General features: G+C 38.7%; 1 protein-coding gene across 1 annotated transcript; it reads right to left on the reverse strand.

Moving 5' to 3' along the window:
• Positions 1–226: 226 nt before the first annotated feature.
• LOC120541522 (eukaryotic translation initiation factor 3 subunit J-A-like) lies at positions 227–18,299 on the reverse strand. The gene is made up of 8 exons (XM_039773243.1): positions 18,154–18,299; positions 17,976–18,064; positions 8,760–8,814; positions 6,814–6,905; positions 6,609–6,723; positions 3,794–3,952; positions 1,931–2,004; positions 227–1,207 (listed from the first exon to the last, which is right to left on the reverse strand). Exons 1-8 carry the CDS (start codon positions 18,173–18,175, stop codon positions 1,076–1,078), a joined length of 738 nt encoding a protein of 245 aa, XP_039629177.1. The 5' UTR covers positions 18,176–18,299; the 3' UTR covers positions 227–1,075.
• Between the last annotated feature and the right edge of the window lie 460 nt (positions 18,300–18,759).

Raw genomic sequence — 18,759 nt, forward strand, 5'->3', positions numbered from 1 at the left:
AACCCCCAACTCAGAAGCGGGCAGGGGCAAAAGTGTTTTTTTTACCCCCCAACTCTCGAAAAAGAAAACTGCCAATTAAATAAACCCTACGCCGAACACAAAAGGCACCTTAGGTATACCCATCCAAACATATTCTCATACCATCTGAGCCACTCACATGTGCATGTTGTGGGCATCAAAAAATGCAGGCTGGCACTAGACTGGGCTAAAAACTTTTCACAGCAAGTTCTTTATACAATTGTCATTTTTATTAAATTAGATGCTCTATAAAACACTGAAGATCCATCACGTTTTCATCCATAGTCCATACAGATGCATTTCTCTGATGACTTAGCGTACTGTTTGTGCCAGCAGTCGTGTAGCCCAAGTGCAGGAATGGATTTCATTAAGCATCTGCTACCAAATTTAACATCAAGTCCAATGAAATGGGGTTGACTCTGGTAGTAGACAGCAAATCCATATGGCTGCATTAGTAACAAACACAATATCCCCCAAACAGGCAATATTTTTTATGCATTTAAAAAAAAAAAGTTATCCTTTGCAATAAAGCAACCAGCAAACAACTCAACCTACTCCAAAAGAAAGATATAAGGAAAGAAATCCATGGGTCACAAGAGGTGAACGTCCTTCTGAACAAGCAGCCTTGGCAAAGGGCAGGGGAGGAGGACGACGTGTTAGTCTGAGTAGCAGCTGAAGGCTTATAAAGGTGCAGCACGTACTCATAATAGAAGGAAATGGGCAGTTCTATTTGCATAGATGAATAGTTTTATTTAGAATTGGGAATTTTCAGACATAAAATCTTTCACCCTGCTACTCAGGCCTCACTGATAAAGAACATTTTTTCCAATTATTGCAGGCTGATGCTTTTACTCTGTGATGGCTGCTCACGTGATTCCAGCTTGAGTGGTGTGTTCAGAAACACATTTTAAGCCATTCTAACCTTTAAACATCAAGCGCACACTAGGATACCACATCTGTAAAAGATGGCGCTGGACATAATTGAGGAGCTGGTGCTGCATGTTTAAGGGGCCCTGGAGAGAATGGGGACAATGGGATTGCAAAACCCAGGCCTTCGTCACATGAAGTCTTCATAGTCTTGTGCGTAACCTCCATCATAGTTGCTGTAGTCGTCCAAGTCATCTTTCAGTGTAGCTTTTAGACCACCTCCTGGCATAACTCCCTTTTTCTTTTTCTTTGATTTATTTTGCTGAAACAAAGAACAAGACAATGAAAATCCTTTGAGTGCAGTTAAGTGGCTGGTGTCTCTCTTGAAGAAAGGCTCCCTACACTTTGTTGGTGAATGCACTAATCTAAAGGGTGAGATGCCACTTATTCTAGAGATTTAAAAATGTGGAATCAGAAGGTTACACAGCACATACTGTAAGAAGGCTGGCTCTGGTTGTTGTTTGTGTCTCTACAAGTACAAGATGGCAGCCATCTACCACCTTTAACAAACTCACTTTTCCAAAGTGTAGGATGTCATTTTATTTTTGTTTCTAGTAATTGGTAAAGCACAGCTGAATAATTAGAATTAAATAGAGGAGCAAAAAAACAGGTATATAAAGCTACTGAATCACTATTTGGTCCAAACAGCTTAAATTCACAAGAAATGAGAGTTGGTTTCAACCCTCCCTTTACCTAAAAACACTAAAAGCTCCAAGCTTGTCCTTATGTACATTTCAGGCTAGAATTACTCTAAAGGACATTTAAGTCACACTATCTTGGGAAAAGCTGCATTATCCGAAAGCAAAGCATTGCACCATGAGAAGAAAAGGCTGTGGCGATAGCTGAGAGCATCAAATCTCTAAAATCAAAATCGCCACTCGGTAAGATCTGTAAACTACACAAAAAAAAACAAAACAAAACACCTAGAAGTTTACCCCTTGCTGTCAAGCAAACTAAAACGTTTCCTTTTGATTGCATTACTCACCTTTTCCTGCTTCTGTTTTTCACTTAGCAGTACTGTCAAGCAGTTGTTAACCTTTTTTAAATCATCAACTTCAACTGCAGGGGGGAAAAGAAAAAAAAAAATGAAAACTGTTTAAATGTTGTGTCTATAAAGACCCTAGCTCAATCAGTGACAATGGTCACTGTAACTAAATGGACTGCAAAGGAGAAGGTGAAGCTCTCTTACTACCTCCATTGTTCAAATAAATAAATAAATAAATACAAAAACTCCACAAACGTGTTTCTCAGAGGTTTGCGTGAAAGAGGTGTGCCAGTGACCCACAACATGGTGAAAAGCACTGGGGTAGCAGGCACCGATTCACACTCACGGCCCCTTTCCTTTATAGAACTGAGCCGTCCTGTAGCCAGTGCTGATGTCTGTGGTTTAATTTCTAAATAAGCAGACCGCATCAAAAACTCAGCTGTGTCTATTCTAGACGATATAAAGAAGAGATTGGTTTAGTTTTGCAAAGTCCCATGAACACAATGGAATAAGGCTTCCAATAAAAATCAATATTAATTTCTGTTGATTTTCTAAATAAAATGATTACTACTGCAGTGGATGGCCTGGAAGTCCACATCATGTTCATCCCCTCTAAGAGTGGTGTAGTATGCACTGTGAGGAGTCATTGCTAGAACAACAAATATTCAAAAATTCAAGGCCACAAGGGATATTATGGACAAAGGTACATCCAAACTCAATCCTGGTCATGTTTCCTTGCAATCAAGTCGTGTTTCACTCTTCTCTACTTTCACTACCTTATCAGAGTTAGCAGTCAAAATCCCCAGCAAGCACTGCTGTCAATCTTAAAGCAGTTTCACGCAAGAGTGTGTGTCTGTGTCTAAACTTGTTTGATTTTGTCTTAAAGGGTTAGGCTGTGTGTGCATGAGAGTCAAACATGGATTAGCACCCAGCCTGAAGTACAATGCATATAATGCTGCAATGAAAAATAAGTAACGCAAGTGTTTTGGACCTTAAAAAGAGGAGAGGTTCGTCTGATGGCTCATGTTTTTAATGCACAGAAAAATGAAGATGAACTGGGGGCAGAGACTGTATTTTAACTCACTGTACCTGTTCACTCTGCTACAGCAGTACCTACTCCATCACTATTGTGTACTATTGGCTGTCAGACAAAGGGGCAGGCTTGCGATTAAGTATGAAACAACACTGGAAAGTCATCATGCATTTGCATAAGTTGACATGCCTAGTGAGTTTTAGTCATGTAAAGTGACGTGCTCCAGCAACAAGAGAAATTACTTCAGTCACCAAGACTGACATCCCTTCCAACTGGAAGTCATTTAGGAAGTTACCCAGAGGTCAAACACTACAAGCCCTCGTGGCTGTCCTGTTTAAATAAAAATAAAACAAGTGGGATCCCCATGGCACTAACTATGTGCATGTTGTTCATGTCAAATTATGTTTTTCCAAAAAGTGCTTTTGAACTAATGAGTGCAGAGACAGATATGCAGGATACTTCCTGTGTGTTAACACATTATTTAATCATTTGTAAGCCACCTAAGAGAATAAGAACAACAAGCTAGACTCTATAGTCTTTAGAAACAGTCAGAAAAAAAACAAAAAAACAAGAGTGAGCAGTGCAGAAGGTAAAGCAAGCAATGGGACTTACCAATGCATGGAACTGATAGCTGTGAATGCTATATGGCCTTAAAATTGATCATGTATATAAATGGTTACTTAGGCTAATTTTTATTGGCCTTTCACAACATAGAAATTCCTGTTTATCTAGCGGTGATGTGCTATGATATTAACGAACACCAAATTCTTAGTAGAACGTGCCATAAACCATTTTATACAGAACAGTCCCAGAACAAAATAAATACTCACGTGAGATACAGAGGTCCCGGAACAAAGACTCCAAAAAGCTTGAATAGTGGATTGACTTTTCAAACTGGGAAATCTTTTCTTTCAACAGCTTCTCAAACTCTGTGAAATCCTCTTTGGACGTGGGATTCATGGCATCAATTCCTGTTACGTTATTTACACCTGGGTGAAACAGAATCCAAATTACAAACATAGGAGTAATAAACTATGCTTTCTAGCTACAGCTTACATAAACAATGACATCATAAGGTTTTAAAAAATTGACACCACTGAGTCATTAAATGCTGGAAAGCAATAAATTGTGTTGCATGCTAATTAAAATTCAGAATGGTACTTTAACACCTCAGTGACAGGCAGGCTAAAAGTCTATGATTTTGGATTATTTATATAAATAAATAAATAGTACTGTTTCATCATTAAAAGATGATATATATCCACACTTGCACCAAACAAAGAACTAGCAGCAACTGCCAAAATTATGTTGCCCCTGAAGATGCTAGTTTTCCTAACATACACAAGGAAGTGTGTATCTCCTTATTACCTCACCAATTACTCCAGTGATAAGCGCTTCTGTTTCGCAAATGCCTCAATTGGCGGCACGCAACATGCACTCTCATCCTAGCCCAGTCAGCTAGCTGAAGACACTACCAGCCACAACTCTGACGACTTTCAGCTCAAGTCTGTGTGGAAGATTTTATCAAGCAATTAATTGTAAGGAATTATATAGGTAATGAACTACTATGACTTGAAATACATAGAAATACATACATTTCATGTGTGTTCCGTGTCTGCAACGATCTGTGTAAATGTAGGATGACATATCTAAGGCAAGAAGTGCTGAACAAATATCTAAATATCAAATTAACACTTTCACTAAAGATATAACAAAACAAGTGTGTTTTTATCCAAGAATAAATAACCCTTAGCAGAATCCTGGAGGGTGCATGGCAGTTTGCCCAACCAGTCTACATGTGTTTTGTGGACATGGAAAAGGCATTCGACCGTGTCCCTCGGGGAATCCTGTCGGGGGTGCTCCAGGAGTATGGGGTACTGGACCCCCTGATAAGAGCTGTTCAGTTCCTGTACAACTGGTGTCAGAGCTTGGTCCGCATTGCCAGCAGTAAGTCGAGCCCGTTTCCAGTGAGAGTTGGACTCCGCCAGCGCTGCCCTTTGTCACCGATTCTGTTCATAACTTTTATGGACAGAATTTCTAGGCACAGCCAGGGTGTTGAAGGGGTCTGGTTTGGTGGACTCAGGATTGGGTCACTGCTTTTTGCAGATGATGTTGTCCTGTTTGCTTCTTCAGGCCGTGATCTTCAGCTCTCTCTGGATCGGTTCGCAGCTGAGTGTAAAGTGGCTGGGATGAGAATCAGCACCTCCAAATCTGAGACCATGGTCCTCAGCCGGAAAAGGGTGGAGTGCCCTCTCAGGGTTGGGGGAGAGATCCTGCCCCAAGTGGAGGAGTTCAAGTATCTCAGGGTCTTGTTCACGAGTGAGGGAAGAATGGACCGTGAGATCGACAGGCGGATTGGTGCGGCATCCGCAGTGATGCGGGCTCTGCATCGGTCTGTCGTGGTGAAAAAGGAGCTGAGCCGTAAGGCAAAGCTCTCAATTTACCGGTCGATCTACGTTCCTACCCTCACCTATGGTCATGAGCTGGGGGTAGTGACCGAAAGAACGAGATCACGAATACAAGCGGCTGAAATGAGTTTCCTCCGCAGGGTGTCTGGCTTTTCCCTTAAAGATAGGGCGAGAAGCTCAGTCATCCGGGAGGGGCTCAGAGTAGAGCTGCTGCTCCTCCGCATCGAGAGGAGTCAGATGAGGTGGCTCGGGCATCTGATCAGGATGCCTCCTGGACGCCCCCTGGTGAGGTGTTCCGTGCACGTCCAACCGGGAGGGGGCCCCGGGGAAGACCCAGGACACGCTGGAGGGACTGTGTCTCCCGGCTGGCCTGGGAACGCCTTGGGATTCTCCCGGAAGAGCTGGAAGAAGTGGCCGGGGAGAGGGAAGTCTGGGCCTCTCTGCTTAAGCTGCTGCCCCTAAGACCCGACCCCGGATAAGCAGAAGAGGATGGATGGATGGATAAAAACAATCAAAAATAAATTATTCAAATGACAAGTTGTGCATGTATAAAAATTACATTTCCAAATATCAGTCGGTACAAAATAAAGAACGTTACATGTATGTGAGTGAGTGTGTGTTTCATTTTCAACCAGTTATATCTGACAGATACTCCAGTATCTAAGTGGAAATTCTGCTCTCTTGCAGATCTGCGCAGGTGATACAGAGGTTGAGCTGCTGCTCTGCAGTAAAAAGGTAAAAAGGATTATGAGCTATTATTTATTATATAATAAAAACCATATTTGATTTGAGTCGATAAGTCTGTGTAGATTGACGGTACTTGTGAAAGTTAGCACTGAAGGGATAAAAACAGACAAACACACACGGGTGAATCACTTCTTCTTGCTATCTTGTTGAGCCAACAGACACTACTTGAATTACATCAAGTCTGTCTCCATCTCCTGCTTATGCACATACACATCCACCTATGGAAACTGGCCGGTGATGGCTTTAGCCGCCTGCGTGCTGCAAAGTGACACATCTGTGGAACAAAAAATGCTTACACACGGGCAACTGGTGCAGTGATAAGGAGCTACACGATTCCTCGCACATTAGGATGGTCAGGGACAATGAAAATGTTTGCAGGCTTTAGGGATGCTAGTGTTACAGCTGTGCATTTGTTTATTCAATCCAAGTGAATATGTAATCTCACAAATTTCATTTCACCCCATCTTGTACTGAAAAAATACTTGCTTACCAAATGCTTCTTTTGCCAGCTCAAGGTCTGCTTCTTCCTGAAGTTTCTTTATTCTGAGTTTCTCTGCTAACTGTTCTTCAGTTGTGAGTTCTTCCACTTTATTTGACTCTTCTAACTGGACATGAAAAAAAATAAAGAAAAACAGGATTAAAAAGTCCTGCAGCAGATCATTTGGCAATGTTACTCCCAAAAAACAGCTACTTACTCGCTTTTTAAGTTCATCTTGCTTTTTCTTTTGTTCTCTCTCTTTCTCTTTGATTTTCTCTGTTAATTTCTTTTTATCTGAAGCTTTGACTTCTGAAAAATTGTTAATTTTGTGTGAGTTTAAGAGTTCTGTTATTTTTTAACTGACAAAAGATTAAATGCAGACTATGGAAAATATCCAACCACCCAACACACCACTCTGACTATTTTCTTAGGTGAAGTTATTATTTGCAAGTCCTAGAAACTTATCATTCACTTGGCAATTCCCAAGTTAGGACAACTGATAGGTGGATATTAGGTGTGCCACAGTTTGATGAGAAGGCATAAGTGAAACATTTTGTGTCAGCATCGAATTACAAATCTAGTTCTGTACTGCACTGTTCCAGTTTTACAAAAAGACTATTCATTGTTAAGTATTACTTGTTATTTACTATGTCATGGTGAATGCTTGACTGGACAGCATCAAAAACATGCAAAGAATTGCAGAAAGCTTCCCTATGCCATAATATTCAGTAAGTTCCCCTGTTTCAAACAAGACACATCTATGACAACTACAGAAAATTATCTAATGAACAGTAACATTCCATTTGAGTTATTAGTCCTACAAAAGAAACAGGCAGAAGTGGAAAGAGTGGATATTCAGTTTTAAAATTGAATGGAATCAAAAAATGAACATGGACAAATTAATTTACATGTTCAAACGTAACAAAAACATCTGCAGGAAACAATGACCAACCTAAAAGTTGCATTTTCTTTTTTATTCTCAATAAGTATACTTTTTATAACTCGAGCAATACTGAATTTAACTGCGAGAAAGTTTCTGAACTACTTTAATTTTTCTGAATTCCTCCATGAAAGGCTCCCGAGGTGGAAGGGGATTGGGGGTATGTCAGTGATGATGTCAAGTAAGCTACAGAAAAATTAACTGCACAAGCAAAACAGCATTTTGCAGAGTTTCTGAGATAGTTTTGCAACAACCCAAGAAGTGTGAGCCGGGGCACTGTCAAGAAGCTGAAGGAAGATGGTCAGCAACTTTCTACGTTATCTTGACTGAATGCTGCAAAATGACAAAGCAAATCAGAATACATTTTGACCGGTTATGTGACTGATATAAAAATCTGTTGAGGCATGTAATCAACCTAGAGTACACCCTCAACATCTTAAAATATTACGTGTATATAATCTTGCCAGCACTGACTGAATCATCATGGGTCATAGTGATATACTGCAGTTTCACCCCCACTTATAAAGCACTTTTTCATTTTCTCTACGTTCAAATTAATTTCTCCAGCATGCTTCTTAGAATAGTAAATAAGGTGATGCTTCATTTAAGAAGTCAACATTCTAGGTGCACAACACAAACCTGGCTCACATTTAACTGTTTATGAGAAAGGGATTCAGTGGTCCGAAAACTAATCCCTGTGACGTCTATTATTTTACACATCATCACGTTCTCTATAATGACACAAATCCCTTCCATTGTCAATGTCAAAGTCCAGAGCTTGGGCTAACTTCCATCCACATTCTACTGTGCTGTCAAGTCAGACAGCCATCCTACCACAAAGGAATTCTGAAACCAATCTTCTGGTTGTGACATATAAAGAGGACTGGGTCCTGATGTATAATGATCAGGCACACTGTTCTCTAGCGTTAGAATGTCCACAAAGTCAGGTATTGTGCTACAAGACTAACAATTAAATTTTACATTTACTTATTTGGCTGATACCTTTATCTAAGGTGACTTACAACATTTATAATACATCTGGTTACATTTCATTTTGATTTTCCAACTGGAGCACAGGCAGGTCAAGTGACTTGCTCGTGGTTACACAGTGTCAGTGGTGGTATATGAACTCGCAACCTTAGGATTTGAAGTCCAAAGCCGTTACCACTGCACCACATATTTAGAAGATAAAGAAGTGACTATGTGGATGTTCATCAACTTACCAATTTTTACCTCTTCTGCTTTCTTTTCTTCCTCCTCCTCATCATCCCAATTGTCCTAGAGGAAAAAAAAGTGACAATTCTTTTTAGTCTTACCACACTCCTGGTGTCCAACAGTTTTGCAGAGGTGTAAGAAAGTCGATTACAAAACCACTGTTGTCTACATCCAAATATAGTGTTATCAATCACCCACACCCTGTGTGGTACTCTGCGCAGAGCTGCATGGAACTTTGATTTTCCTTTAGTATCGAAAATACATACCAATTCGGTTTACTGGTGACATTGTATCTGTATGATTAAATGTAAATGTGCAGGCAAATATGTCTTATAATAGAGTGGTGCCTCTACCCAAGGCTGTGTGTGGATGGATGGATGGATACTTCATTAATCCCAAGGGGAAATTCACATAGGCAATGAACATCTGCAGCCTCTGGAAACAGATGTATTGATGGACAAATGTATTGTACATCAGTTACAGTAACAGAATACATTTCAAGACACTCTGTTTCTTTAACTGAGCTATGTATCTTGTGTGTATTATCCAGACTGCTATCATTTCAAAGACCTTCGTTTAACTGCAACATGCTATACATTTTAATTGTTGCTACTCACAACTGACTGGTCATATCACAGACCTCCCAAAGCATGCACGAATCATGAATTATTTCTATCTTTAACTTAAACTACAATGGGACAAAACTGGTAATAACATTCTTGTACACTTGAAACTGGCAGCAGGATATTCATGCTTTATAAAGTTAAACCAGGGTTTTAAAAAGTGAGAAAAATTAAGATTTGCTTATCATAGTTCAGATACTGATTTTACAATATTTTGCTAAATAAGCAGGACTAACATGGACTACTGAATATATATGGTGTCTAAATGTCAGATTTGTATTGTATCTATTTACCCTCTAATAAGCAGCAATAGCTTCCATACGCCCAATGTTAAGCCTCTCACTCCTGTTCTAGGTTAGATGCTAGTCTAGCAGCAAGGGCAACAATGCATATACTCCCATTAAAGCAACTGCTGAGTTACCTATTCACCTGACATTATGCTTTACATTACAAAAGAAAATCAAAGGCTTCAGCAGAAAGAAACAAATCAATGGAAGAACTTGCAAAAACCGAATACAAAAGGCATTCTTGCTTTAAAAAAAAAAAAAAGACTCTGCAGTTGTGCAGCTAATGCCTTTACATATACAAACACATAAAAATGTGTGAGGAAACTAAAGTATTAAGAGAAGGCTGCTCTCAAGCAAATAAAGTTAATTCAACAACAACTAACACTATCAATCTACAGTTTCCGTATGTTTTTATTAAAATTACTAACTTAAAAAAAGTATCGGGTAAACCTGGGTATATCTGATCCTATTAAATGGGTTGATTATTCAAAACTTTTCTTCCTCTTCATGTTTAAAGAATAACTACTGAAGACACTACATAAATGCATACTGCTATTTTTTTTACTTTATGGATGCCTACAAAATGATTTCAAAATATGAAAAAATGATTAATGTAGTTCAAAATCTTTTCATAAATATATTACGGGGTTTTAAACTGTCTGTTAACCCAAGGCTCTTACTTTTTTTTCTTCAGACTAGTAACTAGCAGTATTAATGAGTTATTAAAATGTTGCAACATTTGCCAAACATGCTATAAACTCAGTTGGATGGATAAATGATGAGACAAAAGCTCACACCAACAAAAGTTTGCTTGTTTAATGAGACGATGAAACTGCAAATATTATTTGACAGCTGCTTTCAACACCTCAATTGTGTATCCTGAGGCACTTTTTACTCTTTTTGATAACTGCTCTTCTGCAGATTTCTTCTCTGATGAAAGTCTACATTCTGGCGGCAACAACATCATCTACTTTTGACCGTTTCTGGGAGACCGACTTTTCAGTTTCAGCTATGTCAAATGTCAAGGAAAGTTACAAGTAATTAAGCACAGAGAGATGAAGCATGTTTAAATATATTTGTTCATTTTTATACTTGTATAAACTGTGCTTAACTCCAACTACTGCCTTAATCAGCAATTGCAGAATTCTTGCTTTTAATGCCAGCAGGTTAATTTGTAAAATGAAACCCTCAATGGTTTTCGCTTCTGTGGACACATGCATTTTAAGTGCAGATTCAAATCTACTGGTATATAGAGCAGCATGTTAATGTACGTGTGTACACACACAGGTTTATGTGCTTTCATGTGTTATTCAGCAACCATTTGTCGACATTACGTGCAAGTATGAAGTGTTTTTATACTTTTATACCTGCACTGCAGTTTATGATGTTAATCATGGCAACTGCAATCCTAGAAATGTACCTGAAATTGTGCATATATTTTAGCAGAGACTAGGTACATACATTTGGCCACATAAAATCATTTTCCCACTGGCTCACAACAAAAAGCACTGGGTTTACTTCTTTTGTGCCTAGAAATATGTAAGTGCTCAGTCTCATCTGCAGGAAATAAACAATTGCTGATGGCAATGGCAAGGGACAGGCTTCATGTGCTGTGTGGTTTCTATCAGAAAAATGTGCTTACACACAATATCAGCATTTCTATATCTAGATTAAATTCAACAGGCACAGGCCACATGGAGAATATTCAGCAGGACACCATAAAAAAGAAATGCAATATGCTCCTCTGTGAGACAGAATAGGCCAGGAATTAAAACTTATTTTATTGGTCTGCTACCGATTCCATGGATAACGTGGATATCGAAATAACCCTGGAACAAGAGAACTATTTGTGCCTTCCCTTCGAGCACATACTCACATATGGTAAGACGTTTTAACCTTCCTGCCTTACTTTAAATAATCATGATCACTGACACAATTTTCAATAGTCAGGAAAAAAAACTGAGATATGTTCAATATATACTCCAGTGACCACACTCACATTGCAGCAGCTCAACGTATATAGTATGCAGACACAGCAAAGATGATAACTTATTTATCAACAAGACATTAGAATGAGCAAGACACACAATCTAAGGGACAATGACTGTGCTGTGACTGTTGGTGCCGGACATGGCAGTACTAGCACCCCTGTGTTTCTACTCACAGCTGTCTTCTGGAATTTACAGAGACTGGTGTAATACACACGCACACACAAAAACAACTAGTGAGCAGTAGTTCTGAAGGTGAAAACAACTTGTTAATGAGGAAGATTTAAGAGGAGAATGCAAATCTTGCTCACTGTAGACGGTCCATGGATACTCAAATAACTTTTTATAACTATGATGTGCAGAAGGGCAACACTGAATGCTCAGTGCATCACACATTAACAGAGTTTAACTACATCAGCTGAAGATATTGCTACCATCCATTGCTATTAGCTAAGAGTAGGAAAATGAGGCTTATGGTAGGCACATAATCACCAAAACTAGACAAGAGAAGTCTGGAACAAATGTTGTCGGATCGGGTGAATCTTGATTTCTGCTGCAAAATGTAGATGGTTGGGTCAAAACTTAGCATAAAATGCATGCATCCTTGGACCAATCCTGTGTTGTATCCAATAGTATAGAATAGTGGTGACAGTTTAATGGTGTGGGCAATGTTTTCTTCACATACATTAAGCCTTCTAACCCCCTTGGTGTTAACCCCAAGTGTGACTTGGGCATGGAATTCTATGCAATTACAGTTAAACATGAATCAAGCTCAGGGTGACACGCAGTGATACACTTTATAGCTTTAAGCCCAAATAACTCTCGGGACAGAACTCTGCTGCCATTAGTGGATCATGAAATAGCATCACACTCATGAATATTTCTAACACCTTATGGTAACTCATCAAGAATATCGAGTATGGTGAAGCCTCCAATGAAAAACAAAATGGCAAGCAAAAAGGCAGTTTTAGAATGAAATGAAACTGAACTATTACTTGAAATGAGCAATAGGGATAACAAGGTGAAGTGCTTGTCACATGTCGACACTGAAAGCTAAACTGATGCATGCAGCACTGTATAACCAAACTACCATAATACGTCTGGTGACCTTGGTTATATGAAGCTTCACTGTGGTGTCACAGCAGCTGCATGACCAACAGGCAAAATAACTGCAATCCAGTGCAAGGATAAGCAAGATGTTAAGCCCTGTAAGCACTGTTCACAAGGAGGCAACTGTCAGTGTTCATCTTGGGAGAAATGTGGAAGTCACTAAGGCTATCAAGGTGCTATCCTACACTAAATATACAAGGGGCACACTGATTGTGCAGACCAGGCTGGGTCATTTTATACAGTCATACTCAAGCAACAGAAAAACAAACAAAAAAAACGTGCATAAAAATATGCTTATACTGTCCCAGTTACAACATCGAGCCGTTTGTTGGTGACCATTTCAAGGCATATCACATAAAGGACGTATTTGTTTACTTTTGATATTTACTTGCTTCTTTTACATGTAATAACATTTTCGTGTTAAAAAAAAAAAGGAGCGTTTTTTTGGCTTGTCTTTTCTGGGAGTAAGCATAATGCTAAGGAGGTTAATATCAATTATTCATTATTTAAAATATACAGTGTCCTCAAGTGTCTTTATGATGACAGTCTACTCTTTTTCTAAGTAGGATAATGGGCTTTATTGAAAAAAGAAAAAAAACACATCTTAATCTAACTCAATGAAAATGACAGTGGCTTTATTTGACAACACAGACCTGTACCATCCACAGATGTCACAAGAAAAGAGAATCTTTGAGATGACTTGGAAATTGACCTTTGTGGCATGAATGTTGTTAAAAAATAGGGGAGAACTGCAGGATGCTTCTGCATCCTTGCCTCTTAAAGCATACGGGCCTTTCCCAAATTATAAACAACCACTTTACAAAACTTTATGTATGCAAGAAGTCTTAATACCTTTTTTATTTTTTGAACAACAGTTGAATTTTCAAGGTCATGAAGGAGAAATCTAGAATCATTTTAATTATACGCCACTCGCAATAACACCAAATTGTCTCTGCAGTCATCGCAAGTACACCTTGCTATAGCCTTCAGAAATAAGCATAATATCTGTTTGGAGCAAAGCTAGATGTTGACAACTGAGAGTCACAGTCTCCGTCATTCTTATATACAGTATAGTCCATGTTAAGACATTGTCCTCACGGCAGCTCCAGCAAATATCCAAGCTATGTCCTCCAGCTTCACTGAGATCTATTTGTGCATTCAAATGGCATGGCCTGCTCACAAGTCTTCTAGCACTGTCCTGAGCATAATGGCTCTAGAGGAATTAGTAAAATAGTTTTAAAAAGCTATATATATATATATATATATATATATATATATATATCTTTATCTCGAAAGGCCATTCCTTTGAAAGTTACACTTGGTGATAAGTGCAAATAAACAGCTATATTAAACACTAGTTCAGGCACCAGGCATTGCCTGGGTATACTTGTATAACAAATTACACTAAGCAAGCAAATATTTGTGTTTTTTAAATGTTGACACTTTAGTCATTGCTGGATAAAATGCTGTCCCATCCATCATTTAAACTATCTTTATGATAACTATCAGTTATTCTGCACTCATGAATTAATTTTTTTTCTGTACGATTGTATTTGATAATTGAAGCAACTCCCTGTTGGGTTGCAACCATATATGCTATTTTTTTGTATTTCAAACTTTAGTCTCATATTATATATATATATATATATATATATATATATATATATATATATATATATATATATATATATTCCCACAATAATAAACTGGATGGCTTGATGAATAAATTAATCCTAGGAAAGCATCAGTGGGGCTAGGGTTCATAGGCATCGGTGCATGTCTCTATATTATCACAAAAGACATCACCAGTGGTGGTATTCAATAACGTTATAAAGAAGATTTAAAGTTGATTTAAAATTGTTGCAAGTAATGGTGGTGAATTGGCATTAAAGCTTAAAATATTAACTGCTTCATCATAAAAATGACTTAAATCAATATCTACCATAAAAAACAGTACAAGTCCCTAAAACCCTCTTCAGCCATTATCCTTCTACTATATTCTGAACACAGACTCCGTGTGTACAAAAAAAAAAATCATTCTCTTTTATTATGTACACTTGCCAACATTAAAAACATGTTAGATTTAAGGCTACTGTAAAACAGGTTATCAAAAAGGAGTTCACTGTGTTTAAGATATACCTTCCTTTACAAAGAGAACCTCGATGACGGTGCAATACACATGCCATGTTTCACTTATGTACCTTTTATAACACACATCTCACTTTTGAAATAGGAAATAAAGAAAACTTACTCACCAAGGGAAATATTTACAAGGATATTATTTCTCAATGGTATGCATTTCAGTTAGGGTTACTGTAATTACACATTTTGTTATTTAATTTCAAGAAAGCAGACAATGTCTCTCTGCAGACTTTGCCAATTTTAACATGAATATGTTTTAGAGTGTAATTTTAAATTGAGAAAGCAGAGAGGATGAATATTTGTTTTTAGACTTAAGAAAATAAAAAGTTATATTCTTGGTTATAAATTTATTTATTCATCAAAAGCATACACTGCGCTAACAAACTTGTTTATTTTGCTCTCCTGAAAAATATCTTTGATATTGTTTTTTTTTTCCTTGTTTGTGTTTTAGTGAAACTCACCAAAACTTCCAATCTCTACATTTGCTGTCAGACTGGAGACTAATAATTTTAGAGTATTTTTTTTTTTCCTAAGATTCTTTCTAATAAGGTAGTTGTACCCACTATTCATGGTGCTAAAAAGTGACAGCTTCTGGCAAGATCAATTTCAAGATCAATAGAGAAACTGGATCAACATACAAATTTAAAACCAAACCACAAAGGCATGTCCGATTAGGCCTCATTTAAAGCACCACGTAGTGCACAGAACAACAACAGTATTCAGGTACCAAGGAATCTACAGTGCTACTGCAAATGAAGACAATCAATCAGTTGTCCTTTTAAAAAACACATTTTCACAAGCTGACAACATATTTGATCTAACTTTAAAATACCTATTTCCAAATACCCATGCACAAATATGATAAACAAAAACTTGTGCTATGTTCAAAGGAAAAAAATGTAGGGCGACATAGGCCATGTGGTTACTAGTTCAGTATTCTAATGTCTTATTAACATGTGGTAGGAAACAAAGGCTAGAAATATCAAACTGGATTTGAGGTACATTGCTTATATTGACCAGAGCTTCTAAAAACATCTCAATGATACGTATGTGAACAAAGCCATAAAACTGTCAGGAAACGCAAACAAAATGTCAGTGTTTGGCTGTTTCTGTGTTTGAAGAAATCATGAATGACTTGTTAGGCCATAATGACAATGTAAAATGGCCAAAACACACACACACACACACACACACACAGAGCTAGTAGGACCCAAAAGATGCAGCCTTGCAAGCCCTACTTCATAGCTGTGGTTTGTTACAAGCAGAGGGATTATCATGCTCTAGAGGCAACAAACCTGAAGTGACTGGAGTATAAAACTGAAGGGAAATTAGCTCTGTGTACCTTTTCAGAAATGGTATGAATGCAAAAAAATACATTTTCATCTTTGTCATCTTATGGCACTGTCTATGTCTCAAAAGAGCCTTTATGATGCAAATCCATTTTGCAAAGCAATAAGCAAGAATAACACAAAAAACCCCAATCACTGCTGCAAATAAAAAATAAAAAAAAACAAAAAACAGCAATAACAATCCACAGATCTCCTGCACACATTTCACCATTCCCACATTCTTACCTTGGATGAGTTTTATATGTCAATATTACTAACCCCCAAAACTGCAAGAGTTGCCCTGTAAATAAGTACATCTCAACAAACTATCACTGAAATTTACAAAGATTAACTTGTTCACTTATAGAAGGGCAAACTTACAATCTCTTGGGTGGCATATGTGAACTACTGAAACAAGTTTTTGACAGACTTTCATCAAGGAAAGTCTGTTGACCGGTGAGAATACGTCCAAAAAAAAAAATTTGCTTAAGTTATTGACATTGTTACCTTGGTACATTACAAGGTTCGCTTGAAGTACCACATTTTGAAAAATCTAACTTTTACTTCACCATTAAATCACTCTACATCACAATACAGGCCTATCAATTTGATTTTACATCACTAACATGAAAAGGTTTGTGTTATAAATTCATCACCCTTTCCATTCCCAAAAACAGACGTCTGTCATTTTTACGCCTCATTTATCATTATACATGAATAATATATTTGCACAAGGGGAACAGCAAAACTGAAACGTTTGTGTTGAGCTGAGGTGGTTATTATACTTAATATTTGGCAACTACTTTTGTCTACCATATTCTGTCCAGAAAACAGACAAGTTTTGTCTCAGTCTTGGGAGATTTCTTTTTTTCTGTATACCAAAACAAATGCCATGTTCCCTCGGTACGCCGATTACAGAATATATTTTAATAAGTTAAGATTTAGAAATACTCAACAGGAAACAAATGTAGTAAACTCGGCCACTCATGTACCAAAGCTCATCGACAGTCATGCTGTTCAGAATGTGACGCTAAATGATACGTCAAATACTAAATTACTGCTGAACCGGCACGAGAACTTTTAAGCATTATTAGCAAATAAAAAATGTCTTGATGGACGCATGCGCCGAGTCAATGCTAAAACCGCTGTGTCCTTACAATGAGAATATGCCACGCCGTCTTGACTCAGTTTTAAAAGTAAGTACAGCCACATGCGATGGCCTGTCCTTTGTGAACACGTCCCATTGCATCAGTAAAAAACACTAACTTGACGTGTACAATAATAATAATCGAGACTTCACGGGTTATCAGAATGGATCTTCCCACGCGTTTATACAACCTCGCCCTGGTCTGATATTAGCACCAACGGGCAGCGTGCTGGTCATAGGGTGGTTTTAGATGGGATGCGAAAGTGAGATCGTTTGCATGTGCGGTCTGGCGGCTATCTGTCCTAGTCAGTTGGGCTCTGATCTGCCTTCTGTCCGTGTGCTCTGCAGTGCCTACACCACACTTTTCTCGCCCCACTGTCCCAAACTCGTCTCTCGCTGGGCCCCACTCCAGCTCTCCGCATCGGGATATGCAGTGTTTTGACACTTTTATTAGAATCAGTACACTCTATCTACTTTAACTAGCACTGCATATATAGAATCCAGTTCGGTTCAAGTCAGGCCCTGTCACAATTGTTACTCCATATGTCCAATCCGGCAGAGCTCACGGCCTTCCGAAGAGCCGACGTCAGGCGCATTACCTTCACGTCTTCCTCTTCGTCTTCGCCCTCCCACCTGTCTACTCCCAATGCTTTTTTAACAGGTTCATCTGGCTCGAAGTTGTCGGCATCTAGGAAACAAAAAAATAAAATGTCCTGTTCGTATTTCAAAAACCAATTGACACGGAAAGCCGCATTTAACGGTGTTACTATTCCTCACCCCAAGAGTCGACGTCCGCCATCTTCGTTCCGCGCGCGTATCTGCGCGGGTAGGGGCAAGCACGTCAAACTGCGCCTGTGTAGCAGAACGTGCGCGTCTAGGATCTGGAGCGGAGCCGCGCACGTCGGTGTCAATGGAAGGGAGATTTGCAGCTGTAGAGTGCGAGCATCCCTTCTGCTAATATCATGGCTTCACGGCGTTTACAAATTGTGGTTACTAAGCTTCAAGATGAGTTACGGGGGAATCAGTTACCAGGAGTTGTGGGTAGTGTCGGGCTTCGCCAAATGTGCTTGAAAAAGTGTCCCTTGTGCCCGGTATGCGGACTACCACCGTACACTACACTAATGGAGGGGCGTGTCTGTAGTAGGGGACGGCAAAGTACGGGCCTTATTGTATCTGAGGGGATACAAATCTGTTTGAGGCAAAAAAATCTGACGTGGCTATAGATGGATTCTTATTAAAAAGTCTGCCAGAGATTTGCGCATGCTCGAAACTTTCTGTAACTTAGGGCAAGTTTTCTTACGCAAAAGGTTTTTTGAATCCCGACTTTGCGTTAGAATTGGTATACAGGTTGTTGATTTTTTCATGGGCAAGCCCGTTTTATAC

This window comes from Polypterus senegalus, chromosome 12 (genome assembly GCF_016835505.1).
Source record: "Polypterus senegalus isolate Bchr_013 chromosome 12, ASM1683550v1, whole genome shotgun sequence".
Classification (NCBI taxonomy): Eukaryota; Metazoa; Chordata; class Cladistia; order Polypteriformes; family Polypteridae; genus Polypterus; species Polypterus senegalus.

Bases quoted from the DNA above. Each gene is read 5' to 3' on its own strand.
- LOC120541522 (XM_039773243.1), bottom strand. From the start codon at position 18,175: ATGGCGGACGTCGACTCTTGGG. The intron at 6,906-8,759 runs GTAAGTTGATGA...ACAATTTTTCAG, and splicing joins AGCAGAAGAGGTAAAAATTG to AAGTCAAAGCTTCAGATAAA. The intron at 1,208-1,930 runs GTGAGTAATGCA...TCTTTGTTTCAG, and splicing joins AAAAACAGAAGCAGGAAAAG to CAAAATAAATCAAAGAAAAA.